This window comes from Anguilla anguilla, chromosome 4 (genome assembly GCF_013347855.1).
Source record: "Anguilla anguilla isolate fAngAng1 chromosome 4, fAngAng1.pri, whole genome shotgun sequence".
In the NCBI taxonomy this organism is placed as follows: Eukaryota; Metazoa; Chordata; class Actinopteri; order Anguilliformes; family Anguillidae; genus Anguilla; species Anguilla anguilla.
The window spans coordinates 1,644,301-1,656,550 of record NC_049204.1 but is presented as its reverse complement, the minus strand read 5'-3'; the positions used below and the strand labels follow the sequence as shown (position 1 = coordinate 1,656,550).

Below are 12,250 nucleotides of genomic sequence, written 5' to 3'. Positions count from 1 at the left end.
GGCTGCGGCTGTTTGTCTGATCTGAGCTGTTTTATAAAGTCAGGAGCCAGTGCTGCAGACTGTGCCCTTGGTTAAACTGCTTTATGGCCGTCTGATAAGGAGTGATGAGGCATTGGTGTTCACGGCTGACTGGAACACTGTAACCCCCCCCCCTTCCTTGTTCTGGGCAGTTTGAGACTTGCTTTTATTGATCAGACTTATGGTGCTGATGCTCTGTGGCGTCTAATTGATCAGCCCATCTGTGCCCTTTTGAGCAACAGACAGGCCATAATTACAGCCAGCTTTGTGCTTCTTATGTCTGTCCGGTGAATTTAAACTGGTCGTCCGTTTCCAGGGGATCAGTGGAAACTAAACAGATGTGACCTTAAACAGTAGCCCTGTTTGTATTTCTGAATTTGTATTTCAAAATTCTTATTTCAATGCCAAAGCAGCATGATTGCACTGGGGAAAACATTGTGAATGTTTCCCATGATGCAACAGTGTGGGTGATTGATGTGCAGCTCATTAGAACCTGGGGTGGTTGCTGCTGGCGAATGCATTGAGACTGAACTGTACCTCTAGGAGCAGTGCACCACCAGAGAAGTGAACGAGGAGAGAACTGGAAACACTCTGGAGAGTAATTTCACTTCCAGCAGGGTTATCTAGTTACGCGGTGCTCCATATTTCTATGGTGCATGCTGGACAGGAACCACATCACTCATACATTAATATCTGCAATGACTCTTTCTGTTTGTCAAAGCTTTGATATGCTGCTGTTCTTTGATATTTGTCAGTTCTTGTTTAAGCAGGCGATATAATATTTTGAGGTATTTTTCAGTTTATTTTTAATGGAGGATATGAGTATTTGTAGATGTAATGTTTACAGTGTCTACCTGGCGGACTATTTATGAATTTGCTCATTTGGTTTCATGCTTTGAATGCCTTCCAGTACCCAGCTCAGTGCCTCCATCTTTATTTGCATTGAGCTTGAACATGCCTTTGAATTTCGCAGTTTCATTTCTCATTCCAGTGGGAACGTCCCGGCATGGTCCAAATGCAATTAGCGCTCATTTCCCATGTCCATATCTTCTGTCATTTTTCCATAATAAGATATTAAGAGGAAATGATTTGTTCCACATAATTAATTATAATTTGTCCAAAGCAGCCTACATAGACTTTGGATTTTACATTTATTCAGTTGTACTTATGAAGCTAATTATTCACATCAGTGTAATTTGAGCTGTTCACCGCAAACTGCACTGGTTACAGAATTCCATTTGAGTTTCCCTTTGAATTCCCAGTAGAATTTTTTCCCAATGTGGGGAGAAACTGTAACTGAAGCAGGAATCCTGGGAGGTTTTTTAACATTCTTACCGGAGTGGTTCTGATATAAGCATAAACTCTAAGGTGCGCTTCTGTGAAGGTTTTGACTAAAACATCATTCCTTTTATGTGCTATTCCCTGTGGATATATATCAGTAAAAAGGAAGATTGACGTGTTCTAAATGTCAGCCTAAGTCATGGCGCACAGAGGAAGGCTAATTCAAACCGCCCTGCGCCTATTTAAATGAAGAGGCCAAAGGATGCAAATGTGTATGTGCCCTCTCTGCTTGTTCTGACTGCGGCTGCAGCTGCGATGCAGTCCCACGGCTCAGCACTTCTCCTGCGCTTTAATAATTCACACAGGCCGGCCCAGGCGGGCGTCTCCGTTCCTCGCGCGACGTTTTACGAGCTTCCCGGCTGTAATTAGCGGGAGGGCTGTCCAAGGATGAAATCAGCGCCGCGCTCTTTCCCAGACCTGCTGCTCAGCTGGCCCGGGGTTGCTATGGAGGCCCCTGTCTCCTAGCGCTGCTCCCCGCCCCCCTCCCGACCCCGCCCCCCCAGAGCGAGGCGTGCCACCACAGCTGCGGTCCGCCCTGCAGCCGCAGAGCCCTAAATATGCAGGGTCCCTCGGGACGCCCCTGAAAGGGTCCGCCTGCAAAAGAGTCCGTCCTTAAAAAGGGTCCGCCCTTAACCCTTTCAGCCGTGGCAACACAAATGTGTGATTAGAATGTTTACAGCTGAACATTCTACTGCTGATGTCACAATCGCTACGGGCAACTGAACTGCAAGCAGTGGAGTTCTAGAACACCGACTTAGAATGTTGAAGAAAATAAAACGTTCACAGATGTGGCTCGTCCTGCTGCGGACGGGAAACCAGGAAAACACTGCGACTGCTGTTTTACGAATATTATTATGCAATAGCAACTGTTATTTTGTCTGTTTTGTTAGACTCCAGGTCCCCCCCCCCCGCCTCTCGCACCTGTGAGGCCTTCCATATGGTGCTGGTGAGTCGGCCATATTGTCACCAGAGGCCTTGCGGCAGCAGACTTTTTCCACGGCCAGAGAGGCGTGGCTTATCCGGTTTCAAACGTTATTGTTTGTTACATCACACTTCCCCAGTGCATACACGTACAGCGCTGAGATGCGTGTACAGCGCTGAGATGCATGTACAGCACTGAGATGCAGGTACAGCACTGAGATGCACGTACAGCACTGAGATACAGGTACAGCGCTGAGATGCATGTACAGTACTGAGATGCACGTACAGCACTGAGATGCATGTACGGTACTGAGATGCATGTACAGTACTGAGATGCATGTACAGCACTGCGATGCACGTACAGCACTGAGATGCACGTACAGTACTGAGATGCAGGTACAGACAGCTTTCCTTACTTTCCTGGAGCAGCAGTATAGATTATAAGTGTTCAATCAATCGACTGATATTAATTTTTTTATAGTGCCATAATTCTCAAACAGATTGTCACTCAGCGCATTGCAATAGACATTTTCCAATGGGAACCAAAAGAATTTGGGAGGGGGGGATTGGCTAAGCTCTGGGAAATACAGGGGAAAATGATTTCCCAATTCCTTAGATATTGATCAAGCTGAAAGTCATTTCCAGTGCGATGTAGAAAAGAACAGCTCAATAAAAACAAGTGCACAGATCCAGCCTGAACTTCAGAATCGCCAAACCCCCCCCAGATCAACCCCCCACCCCCAAAATGGGTTGGCTTGACATTTCCTCCGGTCCCATTTACCCCCGGGGTGTATGCACACATGACATCCGAGTGTGTTCGTCTGAGTGTGTATGTCTGAGTGTGTATGTCTGAGTGTGTTCGTCTGAGTGTGTATGTCTGAGTGTGTTCGTCTGAGTGTGTATGTCTGAGTGTGTTTGTCTGAGTGTGTTTGTCTGAGTGTGCATGTCTGAGTGTGTTTGTCTGAGTGTGCATGTCTGAGTGTGTTTGTCTGAGTGTGTTCCTCTGAGTGTGTATGTCTGAATGTGTATGTCTGAGTGTGTTGTCTGAGTGTGTATGTCTGAGTGTGTTTGTCTGAGTGTGTTCCTCTGAGTGTGTATGTCTGAATGTGCATGTCTGAGTGTGTTTGTCTGAGTGTGCATGTCTGAGTGTGTTTGTCTGAGTGTGTATGTCTGAGTGTGTTTGTCTGAGTGTGTATGTCTGAGTGTGTATGTCTGAATGTGCATGTCTGAGTGTGTTTGTCTGAGTGTGCATGTCTGAGTGTGTTTGTGTATGTCTGAGTGTGTATGTCTGAGTGTGTTTGTCTGAGTGTGCATGTCTGAGTGTGCATGTCTGAGTGTGTTTGTGTATGTCTGAGTGTGCATGTCTGAGTGTGTTCGTTTGATGGCCTCTTTGTTTGCAGTGGCTGGTCAGCGGCTCGGTAGTCAGCTCGTCTGTGGTCCGTTCTGGGGGGGAACAGATGGAGTACTGGGGTGGACTGGCAGCCTCCCTCCTCCTGGTCTCTGGGGACGGACGACTGAGTGATTATCAGTGTGTGGAATGACAGGGTAGGGAATTTGGGAATGCAGAGTAGGAAATTTGGGAATGACAGAGTAGGGAATTTTGGAATGACAGGGTTGTGAATTTGGGTTATGCGTTTGGATATCTGGATACCAAGGTTTTGCGGAAGAACCGTGTGTGTGTGTGTGTGTTGTTCAGTGACTTTAAAACACAAGAGATTTCCAGAAGACCAGAATACACTGCCAAGAAATTGAAGTAAAATATATTATGAAGAACAGAAAGAATATCGCAACACTTGATTTCTGGGCAAAAATACAACCATTACTGCAAAAATATATTTAACATGATATTTTCCAAGAAATGTCCACATATACAACATTTTAAACCATATTATATTGCTCTGGGCTGTCGGATTGTATGTGACTGACTTGTGGTGTTCTTATCATTCTGAAAACCCACTTTCACTCTCTTGTAGGGTACAATTTCAGAGGAGCATGTGGCCCATCATTGAGAGGCTTTTGGTCTCTGCATTGTTAACCGCTGTAGATTGGCCAAGTGATTAAAATGGCAACTAATTATCCAAATATGAGGCATTCCCTTTGTTTCTCCTTCAAGCTGTATTAGCCCATCAACCTCTTTCCAAACTTGTGTAATTAGCTTGTCTGATTGGATGAAAATGCTCATTAGGAAACCTTAGAAATTGATTTTGATGGCATTGCATTGTATTTTTTAACCCCATGTAGGAAATATAATCACATCTAGTTCAAAAATTAAACATACTGTACTGCAGTAAGAAAGAGACATGCACAACTGTACTGGAAAGAACTAAAATTTGAAAATTATTATTTACGATTGATTAAGGTTTGCGTTCGACTACATCACGAATGCAAGAAGTAGCTATTCTGGGTGTGTATTTGCTCAACTCCGTTTCGTATGTTCTCTCGAACGTCACTCTTTTGAGAAACCGATGCACAACGGGAAGGAAGAGGCCTTGTTAAGCACACAATGCCTCGGTAGACGCCATCGTTGTTTGGGGAAATCGGATCATAAACACCCTCTTTTTCCCAGTCGGACCTGCAATGGAAAATTTCACACACGCGCCTCCAACGGGAGAACCTGGCTGTCCGGTGGGTGGGGGGGGAGAGACACACAGCCTAATACTCGGGGACCGTCCCACAAGCACTTCCCTCCCGTCTCGGGCCAAAAAAAAAAAACAAAAAAAAACGGGGGAACAAAGTGGAAACTGATTTTTTTTAAGGGCGAGTCGGTAGTTTAATAGTTTATTTTCTCCCTCCTCCCCCCGGCTGTGATAGGTCTCCTGCGCCTCGCGAGTGGCGGGGCCTTTCTGGGATTATGCCGCTGAGGGTAGACCTTAGCGGGAGGAGCTGTCGAGGCTGGAAAATGTGACCGAAAACACTTCGCTGCCCACAAAAATGCGTCTCCTGCCGGTAGCCCGCCGCAGCTGGTGCGCCTAGGAATCTGAAAGGAGGAGGACGCGATGGAAACGGTCACGGCACGCGCGTTCAGGCATCTCGGACGCTATCGGCTGTAGCCGGCGTTTTAATTGGACCGCTCTCGCGCACGGATTAATGAGACATTGTTTGCGGGCTCGATTCCACGATGATGAAGCGAAACAGGTCCCTCATAGGTAAGAGGTTTGTGCTTTGTGCTCGTCGTCAGGCAGAGGGTGTGTATTTGGGTCGGATGGGGGGGGGTTTGTTTTTCTTCTAGCTGCTGTCAGCGTGGGCGTTTCGCTCGCGCACTTGCAGCCTCGCTACTCAAACAAAGCGCTGAAAAGTAAGAATGAGCAAAATTGAGGATTAATTTCAGAACTCTCCGTAATTCACAGTTTAACTGTTAACAACCAGCAGGTTTTCTAACTGGAAAAAGCGAAGCTTTCTGTTAGAAAACACGCTGCCACACCGACATTTATGAAAATGCAAACGTTAAAGTAAACGTAACTCGTGGACATCTCTGCAGTAGATTCTTAGTGTGTAATTCAGAAAAGCAGCTATTAGTGTTTCTGCTCCCACAGGATTGAGTCGGGAGGTGAAAGTTCAGAGCGGATTTAAATATTTCACTTGTGTGAATTCTCGGGTGTGATTTCTTGGGAATGTTTACCTGCACCTACATCGGCCTTCGCCCAAAAGGGTCCGGCGTAAGTCTGATGCTGGACCCTCCTAAATTTATTAAATTCCGTGAATTCCCGTCCGAACATCCCCCGTGCTGTACCTAGAAAGGCATTTCGAGAGATGTAGCGAACAGTTGTCAACATTGTGATGTGCAAACCAGACAGAAGTTTTATTGTTGGAAAAACTTTCCCCTTCTCTGGCGTGGTGTGCTGGTTTAATTGAAATGTAAACGCAAGGCCCGCGTAGGATTTGGCCGTGATGTGAGCTTATTCCAACACGGGCAACGCAAACAACAATCACGTGCATTACCTGAATCGTTTGAGCAGGTAAAGAGGCATTGTCCCTGACGCGCAAATCCATCTAAAGTCGGACTGATTTGTGTGACTGTTGTCAACCAGTGATTAGCGTGTTCGGGTCGATTATTTTTTATTTTTTTATTTTTGTTGACTCATCATTACTTCATGATGACTTTCTTACATTTTAAAAAAATGTTATTCTTTTTTGACACAGTCTGTTTGTCTTTTTGTGTTTTAGCTTGTCCGTTATTTTTTTTTATAATGAAGCACTTTGGTCCACAATGCACTGTATGAAAATGAGCTCTGCAAATAAGCTTGACATTGAACTCATCATTAGCCTTGCAGTGATATCTGGCAGTGCTGAAACGCGCATAGATTACGATCCCCGAGCCCAGCCCAGCCGACCCCAGCTCTGTCCGAAATGAGCTTAGTGGAAAATGTCCTGTTATCGGGTTAGCGCGCGAATCGCGTGGAATCCTGTCAGACCAGAGGCTGCTGCATGCAGCGGAGGGGGTCACGTGTTCGAGTGCAGTACAGTAACTAAAAAAGAGGAGTACTGCTTTGTTACCGCTGATTTTCAGTATAGTGTTGATTGGGCACAGACAAGCCTGCACTGGGAAAGCTCTATTAGTCCTCAACACTGGTGCATGTTTATACTAGTGGTCAAGCTTGGTAATGGATTCACAGCTGCTTGTCCTCTAAATGTGCCTTTTTAATTTAGTCTGACATCCCTGTTATGTTTTAAACTCCAGTCCTGGAGGGCCGCAGCGTCTGCAGGTTTGACTCCAGTCCTGGAGGGCCGCAGTGTCTGCAGGTTTGACTCCAGTCCTGGAGGGCCGCAGCATCTGCAGGTTTGACTCCAGTCCTGGAGGGCCGCAGCATCTGCAGGTTTGACTCCAGTCCTGGAGGGCCGCAGCGTCTGCAGGTTTGACTCCAGTCCTGGAGGGCCACAGTGTCTGCAGGTTTGACTCCAGTCCTGGAGGGCCGCGGTGTCTTGCAGGTTTGACTCCAGTCCTGGAGGGCCTCATCTGTTTCTCCATTTCACTCCATCTTCTGTTTATTTTATTAGCCCAATCATTTGCTCATTTGACTCCATCTTCTCATTATTTCATTAGCTCTGTCATTCGCTCATTACTGCTTGTGTTTGACAGCTTGTGTCCCAATATGAAGCCTATTTCCTGGTGCTGAAATTCTAATTTTTAGTCAAGCCAGCTTTGGTTTATTCTGCTGATTAGCTAATTAGGCCAGTGTAATTGGTTGTAACAGAAAACCCATTTCCACACCAACCCTCGACAAACAGATTTGCTCTCCCCTGGTTTGGAGACGCAAGAGAAAAAAACCCCCAAAAAACGCAGAGGAGTGGGTGAGTGGCGCGAGTGGGTCTGTGGTGAACAATGACAGCACTGTCTGTTACCATGGCGCTGTTTTGGGGCGTGTCCAAGTGTGACCCTCTCAACTGGCCACGCACACGCACGGCAAGAGCCACGCCCCTCTGCGTCGTTTCTGCAAGGCGTTACAGCGTATATAGCGCGTCTTTCCATTTTTGCCTTAAAGTGTAGATCCTGTGAAATGTCGAAATGGGAATCGCCTCGCTGTCTGATGAGGTGCTCGAGGAGTTACGCTGTTGGTGCGCTTGTTTTTGCTCGCTCCCTGAAACCGTGTTTTTTTCCTGTAAGATAAAAAGGTGGGATGTTCCACCTTCTTAAGCAGATTTCCGTGTGCGTCCACGGGGGGATTTGACTGTTGTCTTTTGTCTTTTGGGTTGCCTGGAAGAATTTCCCTTGAAGAAAAATATGAATAGGTGAAGATCTCGGGGCGGTGCGAGTTTCCTTCCTGCAGCCCGATGCCCTATCTGATCTGTAATCTGTTGTGTCAGACTTCCTCTGGGGGGGCGGGGGGGGGGTCTCTCGTGTATTTTTCATCTCGTTCAGGGAGGAGCGCACGTTCACCCCGCAGTCTCACGGTCTCCTAACCGCGGTTCCAGCGGCGGTTATGAGCGTAGCGTCAGGCTGTGCGACTGCGTGTCCTGGGGGTGAAATGTGGGCGGGACATCCTCCTGACGCAGGTCCTCCTCCTGTTTGGTGCTCGTTCGCAAACCAGGCTGTCATCCCCTCGGGCTAAGCCTGTGAGCTCTGTGCTGAGCTCTTCTCCTCTGCATCCCCTCGTTTCCCAGAAACTCAGCTTGAGCACCTCATAAGGGGTCGGGAATAATTTTCCGTCCTGAACAAAGACGCACATGCCTGTAATTACCTTTACCTGTTTTATATTTAGCGATAGGTCTGATCATCACGCAGCAGAGACTGAGGAAGCGTTAGCCTAGCTTCCGTGAGCGTTCGCTCTCAATGTGCCTCAGTGACTGAACCCCGGCTGGATGAAGCTCTTTACTGTGATATTTAGCCTGGTTACGAGCCCCTTGGATACAGCGTCTATTATAAAGTGTGGCCCTGTGTTAATGCACTCCTCTCTGCCGGCACACAGACGGGGGGCGTGTTTGAGTTCGCTGGGTTGCCTCTGCACTCTGGAGTGACCTGGCGCACAGCAGCAGAGAATTATGGGATAGAAATGTGCCCCCTAGCGCATTTAATGACCTTCATTTTTTTCTCTTTTAGGAACAGAGCCTTGAAAAGCCGTTTGTTCTGTGTGGGCTGAGACCTCTTACAGTAGGGCGACAAAATGGATGCATGTTCATCGCTGTAGGCCAGGAAGGGCTGTACGATGACTGAATCGGCTGGGGTTGGGGGGTTGTGTGTGCTTTTGTGTGGGCAGAAAATGGAATCTCCGCTCACCCAAAGCCCATCTCTTAAATGGAGCCGGTCTGATTTCAGGGCCTAGGGTTATACATGGATCTGGTCTCACCATTACACTCATGCACTACGTTTTCAAACTGGACTTGTGTTCACATGGGTATGTTTGAGTAATTGATTGCCTGGTGGATTGAATGTTTGGCTAGTTGCTTTGTTGGTTGGATGGATGATTTATTGACTGGCTCATGGATTGGTTGAATTACTGCGATGGCTGCTCATGGATTGGTTGATTGACTGTGATGGCTGCTCATGGAGTTGTTGATTGATTGATTGACTGTTCAGCGCTGTGATCTCTGAGGTGGTGTGTGATTGACAGCTATGATCTCTCAGGTGGTGTGTGATTGACAGCTGTGTTCTCTGAGGTGATGTATGACTGACAGCTGTGTATGACTGACAGGTGTTTCTCTCAGGTGATGTGTGACTGACAGGTGTTTCTTTAAGGTGATCTATGATTGACGGGTGTATGTGACTGACAGGTGTTTCTCTCAGGTGATGTGTGATTGACAGGTGTTTCTCTCAGGTGATGTGTGACTGACAGGTGTGTGTGATTGACAGGTGTTTCTCTCCTTCTCCCCGCAGACGAGATCATGCAGCAGGAGATCAGGCCCCTGCTGGCGGTCGACATCATCGAGCAGCTTCACCGCCAGTTCGCCGTGCTCTCAGGTAAGCGTCCTCGCAGGTAAACGATAACAGCATTATCTTTAACCGCAACCTGACCGTTTCCTGACCGTGATTAGAGCAGTGAGGTTTATTCCTCTCCAGGCAGAGAAGCACTGCCTTGGGTCCCGGCAGATTAACTCATGTTAGTGAAGTCATCTTCAGAATGTTTATGATTCATGAGCCTCTGCCACAAAAACACTTCTGGAGAAGAAAAGAGTTTATAAAAAAAGAGAAGAGTTTAGCAGTGATTCTAATGCTTGTCTGTAGAGTACACTCCTTTAGCTTGCTGGAGAAATGGACTGTTATTTGGTGGGCAGAATGGAACCACTGTACCCCATTTAATAAACGCACGATCAGCGCATTGTGGTGTTGGGGACCCCCTTATCAGATCCCTCACCCCATTTCTCCAAACGAGGGCTCTCTGTCTCTGTCTGCCTGTGAAATGAGCCCTTCCCCTGATGCAGCTCGTCTGTTTGTCTGGCCCGTCTGTACCTGTGGGTGGGGGTGGGGGTGGTGGGGGGGGGGTAGGGGGTTGGTTTGACCGGAAATTAAACCGTGCTCCGTATTCCTCGCTCTGCCCGAGATGCCGGCTCGCAAAGAGAAAATTCTCCGAACAAACATTTACGATCCGCTCGTAGCAATCCGAGCGAGACCATTCTATTTTTAATTTGATTACACGGTTGCCATGTGAACGCTGTTGGCGAACGCTGGGTCTGGCGAGCGCAGGCGGTGCCGCAGAGCTAAAAAAGCACTTTAATGACACAGGCACGCATGGGGGAAACCACAGCAGGGCTGCAATGCTGCTGTAATGAGTTTAAGGTGTGATAACCCCAGCAGGGCTGTAATGCTGCTGTAATGAGTTTAAGGTGTGATAACCCCAGCAGGGCTGTAATGCTGCTGTAATGAGTTTAAGGTGTGATAACCCCAGCAGGGCTGTAATGCTGCTGTAATGAGTTTAAGGTGTGATAACCCCAGCAGGGCTGTAATGCTGCTGTAATGAGTTTAAGGTGTGATAACCCCAGCAGGGCTGTAATGCTGCTGTAATGAGTTTAAGGTGTGATGACCCCAGCAGGGCTGTAATGAGTTTAAGGTGTGATAACCCCAGCAGGGCTGTAATGAGTTTAAGGTGTGATGACCCCAGCAGGACTGTAATGCTGCTGTAATGAGTTTAAGGTGTGATGACCCCAGCAGGGCTGTAATGAGTTTAAGGTGTGATAACCCCAGCAGAGCTGTAATGCTGCTGTAATGAGTTTAAGGTGTGATAACCCCAGCAGGGCTGTAATGAGTTTAAGGTGTGATGACCCCAGCAGGACTGTAATGCTGCTGTAATGAGTTTAAGGTGTGATGACCCCAGCAGGGCTGTAATGAGTTTAAGGTGTGATGACCCCAGCAGGGCTGTAATGCTGCTGTAATGAGTTTAAGGTGTGATGACCCCAGCAGGGCTGTAATGTGTTTAAGGTGTGATAACCCCAGCAGGGCTGTAATGAGTTTAAGGTGTGATGACCCCAGCAGGGCAGTAATGAGTTTAAGGTGTGATAACCCCAGCAGGGCTGTAATGCTCCTGTAATGAGTTTAAGGTGTGATAAACACGCTGAAAATGCTTCAAATCAGGCCCCAGCTTCATTCCCTGAGGGCTGGTGTGTGCCCTGGTTTTTGTTACAAATCATTTTTCCGGTTTAATTCTCTGAATGAGTGTAAACACTGAAATTCCCTCTGCTGCATCAGACCAGAGTGAAATAATTTAGCCAAGGATGTCAGATCAGTTAAAGGAGAGATAAGCTCATAACTCTAGAGCGGACGTCAGCATCCAGAAACGGACCCGGTGTGTGTGGCCTTACTCTAAATACGTGTGTGGTCAATCGTCCGTTTCCTGTGTTTGTTAGCCTAGCGCATATTCTGCTCTGCTATCCTGTTGCATAACTGCCCATTACTCCATTAGCGTGGTTTTAAATGGCTGCACTGGGCCCTGGAGAGCAGGGAGGTGCAGAGAGGAGGAGCGGAGCAGGAGGAGCAGAGGCTGTTCTGTGTGTGGAGAGCAGGAGGAGCAGGGAGGAGGCGCAGAGTAGGAGGAGCAGAGGCTGTTCTGTGTGTGGAGAGCAGGGAGGAGCTGTTAGCTGTTAGCGGCTTGCCTGGCTCAGTTTTGCACAGACGCACATACCTCCTGTCAGCCTCAGGACTGATTTTAAAAGCGTTCTTTTGGGTTTTAAAACCCTCAGTGGCGACTAATGTTCATCAGGGTCTAACGGGCGCAGGCTCTTCGCTGTTCACTGGGCGGCAGTGTAGTGTAATGGGTAAAGAGCTGGACTTGTAACCTAAAGGTCATAGGTTCGATTCCTGGCTAGGACACTGTCGTGGAACCCTTGACCAAGGCACTTAACCTGCATTGCTTCAGTATTTATCCAGTTGTAAAAATGGATGTAATGTAATAACTGGATAACGGTGTCTGCTAAGTGCCTGTAATGTAATGTCTGTCAGCACGCTAACTCCATAAGCCCTCCTCAGCCTACGCTGGCCACCGTGACAGCAGCTCTGATTGAGAGGGTTAAACCTGAGAGTCACATGACCTGTGGTGCTGTCGCC

General features: G+C 47.6%; 1 protein-coding gene across 8 annotated transcripts in view; it reads left to right on the top strand.

Moving 5' to 3' along the window:
• The window catches only part of mcf2l2 (MCF.2 cell line derived transforming sequence-like 2), a 96,870-nt gene that overhangs the window by 14,751 nt on the left and 69,869 nt on the right, over positions 1-12,250 (top strand). For 7 of the 8 annotated variants that reach the window (XM_035415741.1, XM_035415740.1, XM_035415746.1 and 4 more), the window contains one exon: positions 9,590-9,673. In XM_035415741.1, coding sequence (XP_035271632.1) covers positions 9,590-9,673 — 84 coding nt within the window. Of the gene's footprint in view, positions 1-5,043; positions 5,427-9,589; positions 9,674-12,250 lie in introns of those variants that run through there. The other variant, XM_035415742.1, reaches the window with a different exon arrangement.